The 22,860-nt window shown below is 41.8% G+C and overlaps 1 protein-coding gene across 6 annotated transcripts in view; it reads right to left on the bottom strand.

Annotated features, from left to right (window-relative positions):
* Positions 1–11,952: 11,952 nt before the first annotated feature.
* C1GALT1 (core 1 synthase, glycoprotein-N-acetylgalactosamine 3-beta-galactosyltransferase 1) overlaps positions 11,953–22,860 on the bottom strand; it is a 43,580-nt gene continuing 32,672 nt past the window's right edge. For all 6 annotated transcript variants that reach the window (XM_051852948.2, XM_051852950.2, XM_008261701.4 and 3 more), the window contains exons 3-4: positions 19,644–20,311; positions 11,953–16,661 (exon numbers count right to left, since the gene is read on the bottom strand). In XM_051852948.2, the coding sequence (XP_051708908.1) occupies positions 16,458–16,661; positions 19,644–20,311 (872 nt within the window). In that variant the 3' untranslated portion in view covers positions 11,953–16,457. The remainder of the gene's footprint in view (positions 16,662–19,643; positions 20,312–22,860) is intronic.

Genomic DNA, 22,860 nt, shown 5'->3' on the forward strand with positions numbered 1-22,860 from the left:
TGAGGAGTAGGCTGCCCTCAGCTGCTGTGCTAATTCTATATTGCTACAGAAACCGATGACCACAAACGTAGCAGCTGAAAATACCACCAACTTATCATTTTCCAGTTCTGTAGCAGTCCAGGCAGGCTAGGCTGGGTTCCACCCTTGCTCAGTCTCTCGAGGCGCTGGGTGGGCTGGGCTCCTCTCTGGAGGCTTGGGTAATCCACCTCCAAGGTGACTGAGGTTGCTGGTGCGATTCAGTCTCCTGTCGGATGTAGGACTGAGGTTCCTGGGTTTTGTGTTGGCGGTGGATGTCAGCTGTGGGCCCCTCTCTACTCCTGCAGGCCATCACAGTGCTCTCCGCATTCAAAGCAACCACAGGACGTCAAGTCCTCAAGCCGCAGCTCTCTCGGACTTTATTCTGGCCCCCTTGGAAAAACTATCTTCACAGGTTGATGTGATGACCCTGAGCCTGAGGGAGTAACCCAAGATTATCTCCTTGTTTAGTAAAGATTATTTATTCACCTTCCTTGTAGGGTTAGAGACCGAAGTTACCACTACCTTGTAATATAGCATAATCGTGGAAGTGACACTGTGTTTCCAGGTGCTGTGCCCAGAATGGGACATTGTTGAGAGGCTGCTTCAGAAATTCTGCCCCCACAGCTGTCCTTCCAGCTCCCTGTCCAGCGTCCCTTCACCCCAGGTGCTCTTAGCCATCCTTGAATATTTTTAAGAATTTTTATTTATTTGAAAGGGAGCTGAATGAGACGTGATTCTTGTCCTCTGTGAGGCTGAAATGTCATCTAAGTTTCAACTAAACACAGAAAGATTGTCTCCTGGAAGTCATTTAGTACAACGGCCATAAGCTTCCAACTAGTGATCTTATTTTACTTTATTTTTTTATCTTGAACTCATCTCCTCACTCTTAATATCAAGACCAGGGTGTTCCGTGGGTGAGTTGGTGAACAGGAAAATAACAATAGACTCTGTCCTGAAACCCGAAACCAGCTCAGGCATGCGGCTTTAACGCAGAGAATTCTCTGCAATACGTATATTCGTATATTCGTATGTTTGTGCAGCGGCTCTCCACACCACGCTCCCCTGCCTCTCTGACAGGATGAGAGGCCCTTAACTGTTTCAGAGTTCTTTGATCCAAGAGCTTAATAAGTTGCAGCCTCAGGAAGAGCTCAGACCTGATCTTTGTTCTATATTTTAAGACCTGACTGTAAAGATCAAGAACTTGCAGAGAGCTAAGAGTATGTTTAACTTTCTAAACTCCTCAGAGACGGAGCAGCTGTTGGGCTGTGCTGTCTAGGCGAAGCCTTGGAGCTTTCTTCCAAATGCGGCTTTTAGTTTAGGTCAGCTAAACAGACAGGGTATGGCTTACTTCTGAGACATAACAATGCTGAAGGAATGAGAGATACTCCTTCAGCACTTGTTCTTGAAATTTAAGTTTGGAGCCACACTGAAACCTAACTGCTAATGGATTGAGGACAAGCTTTTCCTTGCTCTTAAGACCATATGGGGGCCAGTGCTGTGACACAGCAGGTAAAACTGCTGCCTGTGGTGCAGGCATCCCATATGGGCGCTGGTTTGACTCTCGGCTGTTCCACTTCCGATCCAGCTCTCTCCTAATGTGCCTGGGAAAGCAGTGGAAGATGGTCCAAGTTCTTGGGGCCCTGTACCCATGTAGGAGACTTGGATGAAACTCCTGAATCCTAGCTTTGGCCTTGCCCAGCTCTGGCTGTTGTGGCCATTTGGGGATTGAATCAGCAGATGGAAGACTTCTCTCTTTCAAATTGGAAGAAGGAGGGAAGGAGAGAAAGAGGAAAGTAGGGAGGAAAGGGAGGGAGGGAGGGAGGGAGGAAGGAAGGGAGGTAGGAAGGAAGGGAGGAAGGAAGGACCACATAGGTCAGTTTTTTCTTTTTTAATTTGGAGAGAATCTTCCATTTTCTGATTCACTCCCCAAATGCCTACAACAGTTGGGGCTGGCCAGGCAGAAACTGGGAACCCAGAGCTTCATGTGAACGTCCTACATGAGTGGAAGGGACCCACGTCTTGCGTGTGACCTGCTGCCTCCCAGGGTGCACTCTAGCTGGAAGCCGGATGGTGAGCAGAGGCGGGACTCAAACTCTGGGGCATATGGAGTGTGGGCATCCTAAGCAGTGGCTCTACTGCTGCACCCCAAGGCCTGCCCCAGCTGTGTCCATCCTTGATTGTCTGAAATGAGAGGATTTCCATTAGGTTGAATGCCAGTCAATACAACATGTGTGTTGTACACGCTGCAGCAATCAGGGTGGGGCCTTCTCTCCTTTGGTTTTCTGAGGAAACCGCCAGGTGGAGCTCTGTGTAACTTCCCCAGGAAGTCCGTCAGCAGGAGCGCAGCAACACACACGCCATGGTCACTGGAAGACTTTGGGCAGCACACATTGGATGCTTCCATCTCAGGTTCATTCGTCCTATTCAAAAGGCTGCTGCAATGTGTCATGTTCCTGCCAAGGATGGGGTTCAACCAAAACTAGCAAGCCACGAAAATGTAAACAAATACCGGCCAGCGCCGCGGCTCACTAGGCTAATCCTCCACCTTGCGGCGCCAGCACACCGGGTTCTAGTCCTGGTCGGGGCGCCGGATTCTGTCCCGGTTGCCCTTCTTCCAGGCCAGCTCTCTGCTGTGGCCAGGGAGTGCAGTGGAGGATGGCCCAAGTGCTTGGGCCCTGCACCCCATGGGAGACCAGGATAAGTACCTGGCTCCTGCCATTGGATAAGCGCGGTGTGCCGGCTGCAGCGTGCCAGCTGCAGCGGCCATTGGAGGGTGAACCAATGGCAAAGGAAGACCTTTCTCTCTGTCTCTCTCTCTCTCACTGTCCACTCTGCCTGGCAAAAAAAAAAATGTAAACAAATACCAAAAGAAATAGTAGACAAGAGGCTGACCAAATGGCAACTCAGATAACGCTATTTCAACATGGATTCACTAATTATGCTTAATACGTGTAAGGAAGTTAAGATTGAACACATTGGGAGATACCTGGACATTGGTTTAAACAATCAACAAATGGGAATGGCAGAGTTGAAGTTTGAGTGAAACCAAGAACTCAGTAGATGGAATGTCTACCAACGAAACTTTTTATTGTAGAGCTTCTGGGTGACCTCTCCAAACTATATTCCCAGGAAATGCGTGGCCTCCAGGAGGCAACCTCATTTGCCCTGCAGAGCTTGGTAGGGCTTTATCTTGGGAGAAAGGGCCTTTGGCATCTTCGAGTTTTTCTCTTTAGTTCTAACCCCTGAACCCTAAATGCTCACTTTGGTTTAGTATGTGTGAAGGATGAGGTCATTGGTCCTAGAGGACCAGTACCTGTTGGCTGGAAGAGCTACCTCTAGACTTCTAAGTTCCTAGAGGCAGGACTCCCCTTCTCTCTGCAATCCCACGAGCAGCAAAGTATCTAGGGGCAAGGATAGTCATGTATATGAATGCAGTACTTGGACTTGAAGAGCAGAGGGAAACCGAGGGTATGGTTAATGGGAAAGAGTTTGGAAAAAAAAAAAAAAAAAAACCTAGGCGAAGGCCTGAATGAAGCATATTTGGAAGCTGCTTCGCCTCTCCTCTGCTTCCCCTACTCCACATCAGTCTCCACTGGGCCATCCTCACTTCATAATGACAGCTCATCCACTGGGCCATCCCCCTTCATGGTGACGGCTCACCCTGCCGCTACTGACAGACCCTGAGAGTCGGAGGAAGCACTCACTGCTGAGATTCTCAGAGTAAGAATCACTAATCAGTGGGAGAGTCTGCCAAAGACCTGATTGCTGGTGACAGAGTGGGGCTGTTGGCCCCCACTTTCTCAGTGGTATCAGTTTCTCCCATATGACCCATTTAGAGTGAGCTCAAGTGAACACACATACATACCCCTTGGGAAAAGAAAACAAAAGGTAAATAAAGCCCCAAGCATACAAGGGTACCTTCAAGTATTCATGGAAAATATGTATTTTTAAACTATGCATGGATTTCAAAGCCTTTTGGCGCTAAAATAAACTTCTAATTTCATTTTCCATGAACTTTTTGAAATACCCGTGTACAACTAAATTTCCTCTGCTTGAATATTTCAGTCTTGAGTCAAGGTAACAAAAGAGCAACTTCAATTGTGTGCTGAAGACAAAGGAGGCTGTGGGGCTCCCAGTACATGGCTGAAGTTCCCTTAAGACTAAAACACCAATGCAGAAACAGTCAAGTTGCTGACCTGTTCCTGGTGTGCAAGACAGTGAGGTGGAAATTGGGGCTTCTGTATCTGGGTTCCCTCAAGATAAATCCCCTCATTTCCATTCACACCAAATAGTGAGGGCCTTGAGGGATATATTTCGTCCCGTTGGCTCAACAGGGGGGATGAGTCTTCCCAAGAGTGCTCCATACTGTTGGCAGGGACCATTCGAAGTTCACTGCTCCCATCCTTGGCTCCAGGAGCCTGTTTGCTTTCAAATTGTTTGTGTCTTTCCCACAGCAGAGAGGGTGTTGATGGAGTCTACTCATTAGGGTATCAGAGGATTTGAAGTCTGTTACCACAGCCCAGCTTGTTGGGTGTGACTCTGACTTGTATTGAAGCTAGCAAAAGGAGCTACCTCTAGACTTCTAACTGCATGCTAGCTTACTGAGTGTGCGCATCCGTGGGTTGAATCTTGCATAGAACGACCACTAGGAGAGGTACAAGTGGAAGTAACCTGAACAACTCCTGATTTTCCTAACCATGCTATAGGTGAAGGGTGAAGTTAATTTTTAATTTTTATAATTTTTTATAATACAGAATCTACAGAAAACAATGTCAATTCATAGGAAATCCCTACTTTAACTTCATTGAGAACACAATTGAGCTCCCTGAAGCTAAGAACAGCACTGCTGGGTCAAGTCACTGGTGCCTATTTTCATTGGTTCAGTTTTCCTTGTCTCAGTTTCCTAGCAACAGAAGTTTTGGTTAATTCTACACCGAATTTCATATACAGAGTAAAAATGAACTCTTTAAAAAGACATCATGATGAACCAGTTTCAGGTAACTATGCAGTGACCTACAGTCATAATCTCTGCATTGAGCTAGGATTTGTAGACTACCGAATTAGTAAGAGGCCACATATATTTCTACTGCCTAATATATAACAAAAGTTACACATTAAACCATTAATTTATACTACTAGGAGATTATCAGCCCTAAAATTAGCCCATTTATGACTGAAGGAAGATTTATGGGCACACAGCAGTTTTTCTTCTTTCCACCAAGTCTGCATATTACTCATGTACAGACTGAATCTCGATGTGGCTCAGGTGAAATTTCACTGCTCTGTTCTGCTTTTCTTGTTCATCCTCTGAGTCACTTGACAGCTGGATGCCAGTTTTCCGTTTGACACATTTGTGTGAAGATTCGTCCAAGTAGCCTGAGAGGGTCTAAGTGAGTAAGATGGAATAAGGGGCTCGCCTGGTGAAGACCGTGAGATTTTCAGGAAGAACACGACTTACCTTAGGACCACAGGGGCTAGCTGCTCAGTGTCTACCGTAGGCTAAGAAAACCCAGGTGATTCCACTTATGTCCCCAACCCTTTCCCATTTCTACTTCCAAAATCTCAGTATTTAGAGGAAGATGGATTTGGAAGTAACTGGCTTAAAAAAAGGACAATGATGAGTGACTTCCTAAAGTAATATTCTGTTCAATTTTGAGCCAGTTTGTAGAGCCAAGTGACCATGTGAAGACTAGATCTCAAGATTTGAAACCCTTAATGCACTGAGACAAACAGAACAGAATTCAGCCTCTATTTGGCTGTTGATGCCCTACTTGTGCAAGCAACACAGGACTCTGTGAAATACACTTGCTGGCACCAGGTCACTGGACAATCTTACTGGGGCCACAAACCACACTGCCACATCACACTCCCCCCAGGTAAACATGGGATTCTCTGAGAGCCACTGTTTTCATTGTCAGTTTCCCAGAAAGAGGTCACTTTTCCAGCAGTATGGGGTTGGGGAAAAAAAATCTTCATTTCTCTGAGTGCAGATGTCAGTCTGGCTGTCATTCTACAGCTGTGATGGTACCTGGAATGCCTCTATTGAGGCGGCTGGGTTACTTGTCATGCCTTGGAAACACACGGCAGAGAAGACACGGAGAAGGCTGGTGAGAGGTAAGACTTCTCTGGAGTCAGCGGCTCTCTTAAATTATTCTTTGAACTTTTCCTTACAATTAAGATTTCTGGTCTCTTGAGTGCTACGGGTAATAAGGATAAGTCTTCACCCAGGGTCACACAGGACGCTAGCAGGGGCATCCCTAGAGGAAGACAGCACTGCCCACCACATTAGGTGGTACAGGAGTTGACAGCTCTGGAAAGGCGGCCTGGGAGTTGGGTGACAAGAGTAATGTATTTCTGGGTACAAGAGATACTTGGGAACCTCTTGGGATGGTTGTAAGGGAGGTGATTGATGGCAATGATGATAGACAGGGTTCACGGGCAAATGCATAACGTACAGCAGAGTCAACTATAGTGTCTACACAAAATGTTACTTAAACTGATTTTTTTTAAAGACTTGATTTATTGATTTGAAAGAGTTACAGAGAGAGGTAGAGACAGAGAGAGGTCTTCCATCCGCTGGTTCACTCCTCAGATGGCCACAACAGCCGGAGCTGCGCTGATCTGAAGCCAGGAGCCAGGAACTTCTTCCGGGTCTCCCACGTGGATTCAGGGGCCCAAGGACTTGGGCCATCTTCCACTGCTTTCCCAGGCCATAGAAGAGAGCTGGATCAGAAGAAGAGCAGCCGGGACTCAAACCAGCGCCCATATGGGATGCTGGCACTTCAGGCCAGGACTTCAACCCACGGTGCCACAACACCGGCCCCAATCTAAATTGATTCTATCAGTCATTATGAATCGAAAATCAATAAAAAAGTAAAATACTGCAGAGAACTAAGAAGATGAGCAAACTAGAATAGAATGTTCACACAAAAACTCAAATTGATACCAGAATTCAGTGGAGCAAGCATGTACCCTAGCAGTTAGAGCACTGGAATCCCACGTTGGAGTACTGGGTTTGATGGGGGAATCTGGGGGAGAGCAGTGATGGGCTCAAGTAATCAGATTCCTGGCTCACCTATGGGAGACTGAGATTGTGTCCCAGCTCCTGACTTTGGTCTGGAACAGACTGGTATGGGCCTTTGGGAAGTGAGCCAGCAGATGGGGGCATTCTGTTTCTCAACTTTTTTTTAAAAAAGGATTCGCAAAATATATTGGGGCAATTAGACAGTTATCCTATAGTTATTTTCCTACATGACCAAGCACAATAAAAGAATATTGAGAGGAATCAAAAATAACAGTGTACAGGCTGGTGCCGTGGCTCACTAGGCTAATCCTCCACCTTGCGGCGCCGGCACACCGGGTTCTAGTCCCGGTTGGGGCGCCAGATTCTGTTCCGGTTACCCCTCTTCCAGGCCAGCTCTCTGCTGTGGCCTGGGAGTGCAGTGGAGGATGGCCCAAGTGCTTGGGCCCTGCACCCCATGGGAGACCAGGATAAGTACCTGGCTCCTGCCATCGGATCAGCGTGGTACGCCGGCCGCAGCAGCCATTGGAGGGTGAACCAACGGCAAAGGAAGACCTTTCTCTCTGCCTGTCTCTCTCACTGTCCGCTCTGCCTGTCAAAAAAAAAAAAAAAAAAGTGTACAAAAATTAAACTATAAAACAGGAACAATGTTTTAAAATTAAAATTAGCATTTACTATAACAGGAGGTTACTTCAAAAAGGTAACAGAAAAACGAAACTGAAAGTTTTTTTCTGCAAAGGTTAGTTTCTCTCACTAAAATTAGAAGGTATGGATATTTTCATCTTGTAAGAGATGCTCATTTTTTTTTTTTAAAGATTTATTTGAAAGGGTTACACAGAGGAGAGACAGAGGAGAGGTCTTCCATTCACTGGTTCACTACCCAATTGGCCGCAACAGCTGGAGCTGGGCCAATCTGAAGCCAGGAGCCAGGATCTTTCCAGGTCTCCCACGCAGGTGCATGGGCCCAAGGACTTGGGTCATCCTCCACTGCTTTCCCAGGCCACAGCAGAGAGCTGGACTGGAAGAGGAGCAGCCAGGACTAGAACCGGCACCTATAATGGGATGCTGGCACTGCAGGCAGCAGCCCTGAGATGCTTCATTCTATGAACTATACTTCCTATTCTCCTGTCGCGCCCCCTCTTCGTGGAGGAACGACACTAAACCCTGCCTAGGTTTCCTATCCGAGTCACGGCACCATTATGTTGCTCCCCCTCTTCGTGGAGGAACGACACAAGACCCTGCGCTGTTCTTTTGTCTGCTCGGCCCTCCCCGGGTTGGCTACCGTCCCTTCCACCTCCGTGGAAGGGCGGTTCCCCCTGCCACTTTCCCCACTTCCGCGGGGGAGTGGCACACCGCCGGCCGGCTCTCTCGGGGGCTGCACAGGTGTTCCTTCAGATAGATGTTCCCCTTAGATGTTCCTGGTGCGTGTTGTCTCTCTCCTCCTTTATAGTCCTCTTCCACCAATCCCAACTCTGCTACCCACACGCCGAGTATGCTGCTCTCCTCCAATCAGGAGCAGGTCCTACAGTTTATTGGTTGAACTGGAGGCAGCTGTGTAGAAGCTGTTTACTCCTCTCCCAGCGCCATATTGTGGGAGAGCAAATGCATAGAATAAGTCTTAATTCCAGTAACTTAGTCTAGTCCAAGTTGCTCCCCACATTCTCCCTTCTTCTGCTTGTCAGCTCTGACAGTCCTCAACAGTAGATAACCTCGCTCTTGGACATCGGGGTCCAGTCCCTTTAGTTCTGAGACCACTGTTGATCTAGTGAACAAGGCTAAGAATGCCCTATAGATCAGAATCAGTTATATCAACACACATTTCCTGGAAGTCACTGCTTGTGATGAGGTTTGAATCTAATTTTTTAAATCCTGGAAGGCATCAGTCTGGTCCCTTCTCATGAATTATTTCTATATAACCTCATCACCTGTGGAATCAGGTAAAAAGACTTGTGTATACTTAGCATAGGGAGCTGAGTGCCTTTAAGTTTTCTTCCTCCACCTCCACTTGAAGAAGCTGTGCTTGCATTCAATTACGTTTCCCACATCAGCAGAACTAGGTGCCAAGGACTACTAGCAGTGACAAGACATGCTACCTTTATTATGTAACTTCTCTATATAACTCCCTGTGGTCTGAACCTCACCTCTACCAAACCAGAGACTCCTCTCCCCACCTTGTTTCAAATAAGGGGGAAACACCTTCTAATTCTGTTCCTAGTAACACCTTGCTGTCACGAGTGCCATTCAAAATCTCCAGGACCACTTTGGCAAGAGATGACATCAGCTGGGATTAAGGACATTGAGGGCAGGTTCTGAATGGCTTTCAAGTATTGAAGCCTCCCCCCACCCTTCACTGTGGAGGTCCCAGAGAAAACACTTCCTTGGGTTGCAGGAAACTCTAGGATGGTGTTGGTGTGCATTCTGTGTGCTGCCTCTCCCTCCTCTTAAGTGACGTCTAGAAAGGCTTCTTACATTGGCTAGAGGGAACAGAAGTTTATAAAAGAACAGCATTAACATAAAGTGGGGGCAATGATAAAAAGTCTTCATAAAAAACTGCTGCCAATGACAAGGGAGACAAAGAGGGGTAGGGGCAGGTTCAAACAGTCAGAAAAAAGGAGGGGAAGTTGGAGTTTAACTACAACCCATCAAAGAAAACAGCTTATTATAAACATCTCATCAGTATGAAAAAGAAAGTATTCATGTAACCATAACCAACTCATTCTGTACCTGGTACACACACACGTGTATCATTCCAGCAAACAATACAAAATCAAGAAAGACAGTCCTGGGTAGAACTAAAGGAAAAGTTGAATCATTACTTCTACCCAAACTACTTTTTCTTCCCGATCTAACAAAGACAGCGAAGTTAGTGGAAAGTGAAATTCAGTCTACATGCTCCCGACAGCAGGATTCTGCTGTCAAGGGAAAAGCAGCAGGGAAACAGTGCAGTTTGGAAAAAAGTTCCGTGGGGAAAAACTCACTAAAGTTAAAGCCTGATCAGCTGTTAGGACACTGTATCCAAATCAGTATTAAGATGGTACAGGATATAGCAATTGTACAAATGAGAAAATATTGTTATTGTTTCATCAGGCACTCATTAGAAAACTCAAGGTTAAGTTCTAGAGTGGAATCTCATTTAAAAAGACAGTTTTTTGATACTGCAAAGTAAGCTGCTGCATTAAGCTAAACAATACAGAGGTAATGTATGTGAGAACTCGAAAAGGTTCATGGAAAAATGGAATTTAAAGATATATCTTGGTGTAAAAAAATAGAAGAAAGCACTATGGGTAATTTTTTCATAATACACATTTCCCATAAACTTTATGAAGACCCCACTTACTGAAAAGTGTTTCCATGTCCTAGATGAGATTTTAGTCCTGCAAACAGAAACATCAAGAACAGACTGCAGAGAGCACCAGGTTTGGCATCAGAGATGATGCAACACAGGCAGTTTCAAGAATGACAGCAGCTAACGTTCTAGGCAGCAAAACTAAATGCATGAGTTAGTAACAAATCACTCATGGCAAAGTTCACGTCTCACTAACACAGACTTACTGGAGAATGCCAATGCTGCTGAACTTGATCCACTTTAGCTGTTAAGTGTTCGTTCAGTCTTAACTAACCACTGAAAGGATTTCTCTGGGACAGCTGATACTGTCAGCATTATTAGATCTGATGAAAAATAAATCTGACGCTGAACCCTTCCCTCGAGCAAGAAAATAAATTCACATAATCCTCCTGTATCTTTTCCAGTATTATGAGGTTATACTTTGGAAAACTTATAGTAAATCTGTGTTTAGTAAATAAATCTCCTTTCCAATGACATCAATTAACAGCACAACTAAACACAGCTAACTGGAAAACATTTGGTTACCTAAATACGTGAGAGCATACAGCTGTGCTACTCCAGCAAGAGTGGCATTACCTAATCCAAAGAACTGTACACACAAAACTATGCTGGCACACACCAATTAGTGAATCTAATGAATATATTGGGTTACTGAAAATTGAGGCATGCTGGCTAGACTCAAGGGCTTTATGAACACGTGATAGTAACTTGCCTAGAATAATGTGGAATATAGAGCTGGTGCTGTGGCGTAGCTGGTAAAGCCACCGCCTACAGTGCCAGCATCCCATATGGACACCGGTTCAAGTCCCGGCTGCCCAGCTCTAGGCTCCTGCCTTCAGATTGGCCCAGCTCTGGCCACTGCGGCCATTTTGGGAGTGAAGCAGTGGATAAAGATCTCTCTCTGCCTCTGCTTCTCTGTAACTCTGCTTCTCAAAAAAATAAATCTTAAAAATGTAGAATACCAGGTAAATTTTTATGCATACACCAGAAGTCCTAGATACATTTAATATCAATGGACCTGAGCTCTGCATGAAATAAGCCTGAAAAAACAAGTTTTTTGTTCAGTGCATTGCCTTTCAGTCTGCTTTCATATTGGCCCAGAGCATGATTCAGCCAAGCTGTGAACATTCTTTACTACTAGGTGTGAAGAACTGCCTAGATGTAAGTAACTCCTCAGCATACAAAAGTCCGTCATTCAGGTCTCAGCTCAAATGTTTCTTTCTGATGTGTTCCTGTTGCCCTATGCAGGAAACTGCTCTAACAGCTCTCTCTGAAATGTCTTGTTCACTCCTCTTTCTCACTCTCTTTCTCTCCCACACACACAGACACACACACAACAGAGAAGGTGCTTCTAACTGTTTTAAGGTATACTGTTCTAAGTCAGAGGTGGAATATTTTGTTACTTTAAGGTAAGTAATAGATATTGCTATAAAATTATGTAAACCTATTCAAACTGAAGAACTATGATTGGAAAACAATTTAAAATTTTTGGAAAAATAACCCAGACACTATCCATAAAAGATATTTATCTCACAACTGTTATAGTTTAAAAATAACCAGATGAAACAACTTTGAACATGGTAATTTATTTTATGCAGTTGTTCAAATCTGTTGCTTAAAAATTTTCAAAAGGCACTTAAAAAACATTTAGAAATACATTTTTCTGACTTAATGGTGATCACTTAAAATAAGCAAGTCACCAGACATTTTCAAACCATTCATGACACTATTACCTTAAATAATTTTAAAATTCCAAAACACAGACATTCACTATGTAGTACAACACACTGCTTAGCAGTAAGATTAGTTTCCCTCTAACAATATACTCCACATAGATTATTACTTGGCAGGGCCCTGGAAAGTTATTCAAACTTAGCTAATATCAACTGAAAACTAGGGAGGTAAAGGAGCTGAAAAATAGAGCAGTTCTCTCAAGAGAGTTTGTAAAATTTCTTCTTCCCATCTGTGTTAAAATTTTTTTCAACTCAGATATAAATAACTCCTTTTTTTAATCAACAGAACTTACATTTAGCATAAAATATACCACAGATTGTCCCCCAGATTTCTTAAGTACAGTTCTGTCAGGTCTACTGTAAGGAAGTAGAGAAATGAAGCAGGGTTTTGCTGTTTGTTTCTGAGAAAAGGGTGAGTGGTGACAGGATCAATGATTGTAGATGTAGAAATAGTTTAAAAACTATAGGCTTTGAAACAACACAAGCCTCCTGAGAGCCAACAGGCATTATTCTTAGATGTTTACTTTCAATCTCATAGGGAAACCTATAGTTAATTAAGCCAAATTAACCTTGTAAAGGCAGCTTTAAGAGTAGCTAGAAAACAGAAGTTAGTTTTAAAAGAAATAAAGAAGGGTGTTAACAGAAACAAATGATCAAAGACAGAACAATGGTCTAACAAACTGAAACTTTAGAATAAAAGGTTAGATAGGAGCTACCACACTGAGGATTCTTTCAAGTACAGTAGCGCCTCAATCTGATAACAGTGGTTTGAGAGGCGCAAGGAAGTACAAAGCTGATACGCAAACAATTATGGAAAGTAACCAGTTAGCAAATCCAATGCCCAATTTTAATTATCATATTCAAAAAATATTAAAAACTGGTTAGTGATTTATTTGTGAAGCTTTTTACAGTAGTAAAACCTCCTCTGAAGTTTTAGGATTTGGAAGGAAACTCTGGGACAAAAATTTGCCTTGTATCTATGAACTTGCCATTAGAGAATACACGAATACTGCTGTAAGAGAACCCAAGACATCAAAGCCTTATGTTCTGAGAGCACATCAAAAGCATTCGCTCAAATGACGAAGATCTTAATCTAAGATGATAAATCATTATCATGAAATCTGGTTTGATGTACTCTATCAAATACTAGAAGAATTTTTTTTTTTACTTATGTCACCTAAGACAAATGATTCTTAAAAGTGATGAAATTTTAAATTGATATTATGAATTAGCAGGAAAATGCTCTGCATATTATAAAATACCATTTTGCTACCCCTATTTAAAAACTCTAGTTACAACAGTGGACACTTTTGATTACATTTATGTATGCTTTTAATGAAGCAGTATGTACTTATTAATACTTAAGGAACCCTGCCTGCCCCACTGTGAAATTGCTGAACTTGAGAGAATTACAGATTTTACTGTGGGCTTTGATATCAGTCTGGAGGAGCTAAAGAATTTTGCTAAAATGAATGATCCAGTGACCGTTGAAATTGTATTTTAAGTATTTTACACTGAATATAGTGTAATCCTGGACTATACTGATTTAAAACATTAGTTATTTAAGTGTTTGAAAAATATGTATAGTGCAGTAAGTAACCTTTGGTGTGTGCCAGATGTCGGCACCAGAACCATGTAAGTAGTTGGGTTCTCAAACTAGGGTGAAAATGATTTACCTCTAGTGCTTGTTTAAACACAAATGCTGGGCTCGCCTGCAAAGTTTCTGAGGCAGTGGCTGTAGGGTGAGGCCCGAGAGAGGCTGCATCTTGGACAAGTCTCCAGGTGGTACTGATGGGGTTTGTTGGGACCACACCTTGTGGCCACTGCCCTAGGCCGTCTAGTAAGAATGGAGACTCCTGGGCAACAAGCTAAAGTTAGAGATCTGGTGGACTAGGGTTTTGAGATCTGTACTTCAACAGTTCCCAGGCAAGAGTGAGAGACTCAAAATAAGAACCACTATGACAACAATTTGGCTGGTTAATCTAGTACTGGTTGATGTACTGTCACATACTATAAATTAAAATGGAAATAATGCTACACGACTAACACAGGACTTGAGCGTAAATCCTAGCTCTGTTAGCTCCTAGCTTTGTGACAGTGGAAAAGTGATCTTAACTCTGAACTCCAGTTTCCTCATCTATAAAATGAGATTATCACCTAAATGTTGAGGATTCACGCTGATACACACAGAGCATCTAAGCACAGTACCTGTCAAATAGTAGGCACTAGATAAATGCCAGCTATTACTTATAAGTAATGTATAAAATACTTACTTCAGTGTCTCATTTAATCATCTATTTAAATATTTACACACAAAGGTAAGAGAATAAAAATAAAATCTTATTGCTCCCTGTTCTGGGCCAGTGTTCTGAGCCTTACATACATGCACTTATTTAATCCTCATGTAAATCCTGTGAGGTAGGTAGTAGTAATATCTAACTTACAGACAAGGAAACTGAGGCACAGAGAAATAAGTAAATTGCTCAAGGTAGCAAAAACAGTGATGAAGCGAGACTTTCAACCCAAGCTGTCTAACTCCAGAGCCCAGGATTCTCCTCAACATTTACCTTTTTATGAGTAAATTTTAGGGTTTCTGGATGTTTACGATAAAGAATTTATACTTCCAGTAAAGAAAAGAAGCATATATAAAAATTTCATGTCCACATCACGGTGAAGAGCTAGCTGTTCAAAGAACAGAATGAATACCTTGAATTCTTGGCAGATGATACTATCATGAAAACAACAAACAACAACTGAACAGATAACAAGTGGTACGTGTTTTCATTATGCAGAGAGTACTCCACAACCAGCCACTGAAATGAACATCTTCTCAACAGACCATCCAGGGAGGTCATGGTTTTGACATGTTTTGGCACAATAAATATATTTAGGGAAGCAGCACAGTCAATGGTGTGACAGCCAAGTAAAGTTAGCATAATGACATGAAAAATGCAAATAATTTGTAACATAAAAAGTAATCTGATAAAGTCTAATATATTCTGTTACAATACACTCAGCACTTAGATTACTAAAGACAACAAAAATTGAGAATTTTCTTTCCTTCCAGAAACTCTTTAGGGAGTCACTACAATGAAAATGGAATTACTTGTGACTATTTTTGACAACAGTATTGGATGGGTATTCTGCTGTCCACTGGCAAGACAATTACCCCACAATTGTAAGTCGGCATCAAACTTTCCATTGTGACCCATAAAGTATTTGGTTTTTAAATAGGTGACAGTTTAGCTTGTTTAAGCATTCTGCATTTTCTAATGTTTTTAATTAACAAAATCTCCCATTCAAAATATCTTGCCAGAGTATTAGCCACCTGCGATCCTAAAAGTGCTTTACAAACTTTGCTTTAAACAAGTTATCTCTCAACAGAAAAATAAAATGAAATATAATTATGTAATTGGAAAAAGTTTTAAATAATCAATTTAAAATGTCACTTAATGATTCCTGAGAGTGGCACTGATACAAAAGAATGCCTAAACGGCATGAAATTTACTTATTCGTTACCTAAAAGTAACGAGAAATGTGGGAACCAAGTAACTTAAAATGCATGTTTACAGAAAGCTATTAATGCTGTGAGTAAATAAATATTAAAAGTGGAGAATAGTATTCAAGAGTGGTTAAACATATTTAGAAAAGAAATAACCAGGAACTGGAGGGTTAACTGCTAATTAGAACCCAGGATACAATATAGTCAAGGCCCAGGATAATTTCAAAATGTGGTTTTATTAATGCACTTTAGGAGAAGTGCCATTCTTACTCTACGTTCTTCTGGAAGAAATACTGCCAATTATAAATAATCTCAGCCAAACTTTCAGTTGACAAAAATGCTGTTTGTTGGGGTTTGGTTCATTTATATCATACTGCAAATATAAACTCATTTTTTGAGTTTATAAACAACACTGAGCAACAATATTTCCTTCTAGAATTTTCTTTAAGGCAGATCAGTTTAGCATCATGTGTGTTACTAACAGTGCAGTACTGCTCTAGCAATTAACTGTTTGAGTTTCTCAGTGACAGTAATACACATGGTCAGGAACAGGCAACAAAATCTCTCCTGGTTCCTCTCCCTGGCCACCATTTTAAAAACACAAATTATTCATATATATATATTTATATATTACTGTATGTATCAAAACACATTTTAACAGACTTCACAGCTCATTTAAAGCTTCAGTTTACAGTCATTTATATGTCAAAGATCTCTATTATGGAATGGTCACTTAGAATTGCCCACTGAGATTCCAGGGTTCTGTATGTCAAAAATGCAGAAGTCCTCCTTCAATGCAATGACAGCCATTTTATCTCTGTCAATTCATGGTTTCTTTCAAGGGTTTCCTAATTTTACTTTTGAATCTTCATTTTTGTTTGCTTGACTTATTTCCTTTAATATATTTTCAGGTAATTCAGGTTGGTATCTGTATAAATAACCATATGGACGAAGATGATAAACGAGGTATTCTAATTCATACATAGTTGTAGAATCAACATAATGAAAAGAAACTGCAAGATCAGAACAGCAACCTGGACCCTAAAAAAAAAAGAACAGTGGAAACACGCATTGTTAATAAAGCACACTGCTAACATACTAAATAGCTACTTATCAAGGAAATGCACATTTTAAAAGAATCTAAGCGTGAAAGCTGCCAAGGTAAAGCAGAGGCACCTGACTTGCTACAGTCATTATTTTCATTATTTATTATTTATTTAACTTATTAGAAGAAAATGAGAATCTTTCAGAGTTTCTGACGATTTAAAAACAAGAACAAATGCCAAAGTATTTCTAACTAACACTACTACATTCTTCAGTTTTGCAGATAAAATTCTTGAGGCTTCTTCAAGTGAAAGGGGCAGCTACACAAAAGATAAAGCTTTATTTCTCCAACTTCTGCTTTCTTTTCCTAACTCTCTCACTGGAACTTTCTGCTTGGTTTGGTCTTGAAGAGACAACGACTTGAGCATCCGATGACTATAAGGCCTGGCCCCGCTGTGTATCCACAACCTAATACTTTATATAATCTCTGTAAGCTTCTCTTTCCTCATCTGCAAAAAGTGGTTGCTTAAAGGAAACAATGTGTATAAAATATTTGGGATTATGATTCCTTATGATAAATTCTCAATATTATCTATTATTGATAAAATAATCACATTCAGGTCCCATCAGGATGGTCAGTTAGGTTTAAAACTCTGTTCAATTATCCAGTTCTCATAGATTGCTTATTGGGTTGGCATGAGAAAAAGCTGAAAATAAAACAAAAATTTGTAATAAATGAGAAGGCAAGAAAACAGAAAAAGAAACTGATTCAGAATCAAATAGTCACAAAGTCAGTCCTGGGACGTGGCAAATGTTTCATCCAGCTGACCCCAACTAAACTTCAGACTTGGACGTCTTGGCAAGGACCAAGGGAGAAAATCTGGCAAGTTCTCAGAGAAGATTCATAGTCAAGCAGCCTGAATTTCCTGAGTGGTATGTCATCTGTTAAATGGAGAATCACTGTAAGGATTAGCTATCTTGTCTATGTAAGTCACAAGGAAACTGGTGGTGGACAACAGAAGCAGCAGGGATTGGCTTCAGCGTTTCTTTTTACAGCTAATCACCCACAGCCAAGGTCAAACGTCCTAGACCTCAGCACTACTGACATGTTGGGTCACATAATTCTTTGTTAAGGGGGGCTGTCCTGTGCCTTGTAGGATGCTAAACATCTAGTGGGTTTATAATTCAGTGATCTTCTATCCACTAGATATCACTAGTAACCTCCTAGTTGAGACAGTGAAAAAATCCAATATCACATGGTATCCTATACATGCATCAGTTAATTTTTTTTTAATGTCTCCAGACCTTGGCAAATGTCCCTGAAGAAACAAAGCTGCCTCTGGTTGTAAACCACTGTTCTAGCTGATCATCTGGAAGCACTGGCTTGTGCAGAACAGAGCGGCACCATGAAGTGTTCTTATTTGCATGTTAAGGGTCACAGCAAACAAGGCAGAGAGAACTAGTGACTCGCCTAAAGGCATTATTAATAACAGAATTGAGTCTAAAAGCTTACTTTCATGGTTTCTGGCTTCAACACAGCAATGCTTACAATAGTAAAAAGTTTACTAAACAAGTATCAGCAGAAGAATGTATAAATTATAGTACATTCATAGATTAGTCAACCGTTTAATAAAGCAGATACATATTAATGCTGATGAATCACAATGTTGTATGAAAAGGGCAACTTGTACAAAGATGCATATGATATAGTTAAATGTATTTTAAAAACCCATAAAACAATACTGCATTGTATTTGTGAATACATAGAACAAGTAGGAAGATATTAAAATGTGCATGGTAATAAGCAAAACTAATTTCATGATAGTGTTAACTCTAGGGAATAAGGTAAGATAATCAGATTGGGGAAAGCATGTAGTCCTCAACCATACACAACATGTTTTTCTTTCAAAAATTAAGTAAATGTGGCAAAGGATTAATATTTAGTAAAACTGTCTGCTGGGTACACAGTATTATACTCTTCTCAAATATCTGTATTTCTGGAATTTTCATAAAAAGGGATCAGTCCATAGCCTGTTCCCGAAGTCTCCCATTTTAAGAGGCTTTTTTTTTTTTTTTTTTTTTTTTTTTTTAGATTTATTTCATTTATTTGAAAGAGTAGTAGAGAGAGAGAGGTCTTCCATCCACTGGTTCACTCCCCAAATGGCTGCACCAATCTGAAGCCAGGAGCTTCTTCCGGCTCTCCCAGGTGGGTGCAGGGGCCCAAAGACTTGGGCCATCTTCTACTGCTTTCCCAGGCCACAGCAGAGAGCTGGATCGGAAGAGCAGCAGCTGGGACTAGAACTGGCACCCATATGGGATGCCTGCGCCACAACACCAGCCCCTAAGAGGCCTGCCTTAGTCAAACCAGAGTACTCCATCCCCTTGTTGCCTTTCTTTTTCTAAAAGACTCTTAACATTCCCTGAATTCATATTAAATCCTTAGCTAGTTTGGCTGTGTTCACTCACTTCTCCATTTTCAATGGCTGACATACATAGGACCCAAAGATAGTAATTAAATGATTACTGCTGATGCCCCTGGTCTCATCTGTTTAGTTATACTATCACTCTCTATAAAAAGGAACAAGGGAGATTCCTAGTTATTGGCACTAAAGACAATATATTATTTTTTTTTGAATCAATGAAAGTCAACCAGAGAGACCAGCATTATGGCATAACGGTTAAGCCAATGCCTGCAAACCACATGGGTGCCAGTTCTGAATCCTGGATGTTCCACTTCCGATCCAGTTCACTGCTGATGTGCCTGGGAAATGGCCCAAGTGATTGGGCCCCTACATTCACGTGAAAAACCCAGATGAAGCTTCAGACTCTCGGCTTCAGCCTGTCCTAGCCCTGACCATTGCAGCCATCGTGGGAGTGAACCAGCGGCTGGAAGATCTAACTCTGCCTTTCAAATCTTAAAAAAAAAGTGGGGGTGGCAACCAGCACAAGTATTTATAGTAATAACATTTCTAAACTTACCTCTATAGGAGGATAATAGTTATAATTCCAGTACCAAAAGGTTCTGGGGAGATAACCTTTGATTAAGTGGTGTTCCGGTACAAAGGGATGAAAAGTTTCTTTTCCAGTGGTATCTCTGGAATCTCCTGCTTGGACATTTATAATTTCCATGCATCTTCCCAGTGCTAAGTCTTCAATGGAGGAACTATGTGTACATTTGTCTGTTTTGAATGCATCAACAAATCTCCGTAGGGCTTCTTTGCTTAGTACATATCCCGCTCCTCCACTCATGTAGCCCTGCTTTACATAGGGCTTAAATCTTCTCCCGAAGTAAATGGGCTCTTCAGGGTCATATTTTGAAAGAAGCCATCTCAAGTTGTCCAGTATGACATATGTATCATCATCAGCTTTCAGAAACCAATCGGCATCTTCTAAATAATGGTCATGAACATACTGAAAAGCTTTAATTGTTTTCCAGTATAGCTGATCTCTGCCTTCTTTGGTTTTTAATCCCACGGTAGGGAAGTCTTTATTTTCTTCTGAACTCATAAACAGCACTTTATTACAACGCTGGGCCCATGTTACTTTGACGTGTCTGGCCTTTTTCTCTAGATTTTGAGGGCCTGTCATAACCCAGCAAAGAATTTTAACTTTCTGATAGAGGTTTTCAGCGATGTCTGTGTTCTCATCTATTAAACAAATATTTTTAAAGAGTTATATTTACATAGGCAGAAAATCCAAATAACTTGCATTGAAAACATTTTGTAAACAATTTCAAAGACCTTCCTATCAGGATTCAGCTGAAGGAAAGCAAAACTCAACCAAATGTGAACTGACATTCTGATTGGTTTAATGTCAACCTTACCAAGATCACTGTAGCTAATAAGAGCTGTCACTGTGACCTAAATTGTTAATCAAACTGGTTTGGGAACTTGCCAGAAAGGCAGATCTCAGGCCCCAACTCGGACTGGATCAGATTTTTTGTTTTATAAGTTGTTCTAGCAATTCAAACATGTTACATTAAGTATTGCTTTCAGTAGTCTCTGCTTGGCATTTCATGCTACAAAGCAAACTCCAGCAGGTTTTCAATAGAACACCGACAGGAATTTCTCAGTTGCTGAAGGGACACCTGAAGTGGCAGTTCACTTCTGAAGCTTGCAAAGTCCACTGTTAACAATTTCCTTTTTCCAGAAGTTTTATTTATTTGAGATATTAAAAAGATTTATTAGAGTCAAAGAACTCCAGCCAGAGCAGCATGGAGAGGGACTTCCAAGAGAGGAAAAACCCAAAGGGCCCCATAGCACTGGGGTTTTTAAAACAATTTTGAAGGAAAAAAACTTGACAAAAGTTGTATTTTTACTGTTGAAAGGCAGAGTGACAGAGATAACTCCCATCTGTTGATTCACTACCCGAATGCCCACAACAGCCTGAGCTGGGCCAGGCTGCAGCCAGGAGCTCAGAACCCCATCAAGGTCTCCCACATGGGTGGCAGGGACCTGAACACTTGAGCCATCACCTGCTGTCTCTCAGTGGGCACATGAGCAAGAAGCTGGACTGGAAGTAGAGCAGAGATTCAAACTCAGGCAATCCAATATAGCATGTGGTGTCCCAAAGCATAACCTTTAACTGCTTGACCATGCCCACTCCACTGATAAGAATTTCTACAAGGACCCTGAGGTAACCGTGAAGGCTTTCAAGAGACCCCAGTTCAAAGCAGAGGAGTTAATGCATGGCCAAACTTAGTTCTGATGCTAATATACTTCAGTCCAAGATGCAAATCAATCAGTCAGCCACACAGCAAGGGGTACAAGTGGAATTTCCAAGACTGTCTTAAAGCTTTATTTTTAAAAATTATCACTTTGTAAAGAAATGAAATGAGGACCTGGGAGTTGGCATTGTGGTGCAGCAGGTTAAGTCGCTGCTTGTGATACCAGCATCCCATAGGAGAATGCTGGTTCAGATGCCCAGCTGCTTTGCTTCAGATCAAGCTTCCTGCTCATGTGCCTGGAAGGTAGTGGATAATGGCCCAAGTGCTTTGGGCTCTTGCCATCCACATGGGAGGCCCAGATGGAGTTCCTGGCTCTGGCAGCCATTTGGAGAGTGAATCAGTGAGTGGAAATCAATCTCTGTCTCTCTCTCTCTTGTTCTTTTAAATAATTCTTTAAAAAATAGGGACCTTATGCCAGAATACAAAGCAATGTATAGCTCCTTTCATGAGGGATGTCTTATACCTACTCCCCACCCCCTGCCGCCGCAGCCACTGCCACCACAGAAGTCCAATTCAGTAAGCAGTGAACTGAAGGACTTAAACTGACTCACATTCTAGTACAAACTTCTTTTCTGGGTGTAAACAATTCAAAGTGATCAGGCCAGAACCCCACAATCTGAGTAGCACTGATGTGGAGAAAGAGCTCGATGATGAGACTCTAGACCAGTGCTTCTCAAATTATCTGTGGTAAAGGACTAACCTTTATTCCTTACAATTAGACCTATACTTCTGTGAAAATGCATCACTTGAAAAAGAAACACAAGCCCTAAGTTTTTAGACTCAGATGAAATTACTGTGTCAAATTCCTATAAAAGTTTAGTTTCAAGCATAATATTTAGTTGACCAGTGTAAGTCTTGCAACCCACAGTTTGAACAACAATTCTCGAGGCTGTACCCACAGGAAGTATACCCTTAAAGTTAAGATCAAATAAGGAGTTACAAAGGCTTGGACCTGGAAAAAAAAAAAAAAGGGTATAATCCACAAGTAACTGAGAGGGAGTTAGAAGACAAAGGGTGGGGTTATCATGAAAATATTCACATACCCCTCCAAATTCCAATAATTCAATCTAAAAGGACAAAACTACGTAATTTTGTCAGAAAACATTCACACTGCATATACTTGGAGAGCCAACCTTTTAGCTCCACAGATACACCAATCACTGAATGGACACAATGGTGCACCCCAGGATCCCCAGTATGTTTCACTTAAGACAGCTGTTGGGGCTGGCATTTTCATGTACTGGGTGATGCCACCACTTGCAACACTGGAACCCCCTATGGATGCCAGTTTATGTCCCGGCTGTTCCACTTTCAACCCAGCTCTGTTAATGGCCTGGGAAAAGTAGCTGAAGATGGAACAAGTATTTGGGCCCCTGCCATTCATATGGGAGGCCTGGATGAAGCACCTGGCTTAGTTTTGGCCATTGGGGCCATCTAGGGAGTGAACCAGTGAATGGAAGATCTCTCTCT

The sequence above is a fragment of the Oryctolagus cuniculus genome, chromosome 16 (genome assembly GCF_964237555.1).
Source record: "Oryctolagus cuniculus chromosome 16, mOryCun1.1, whole genome shotgun sequence".
NCBI lineage: Eukaryota > Metazoa > Chordata > Mammalia > Lagomorpha > Leporidae > Oryctolagus > Oryctolagus cuniculus.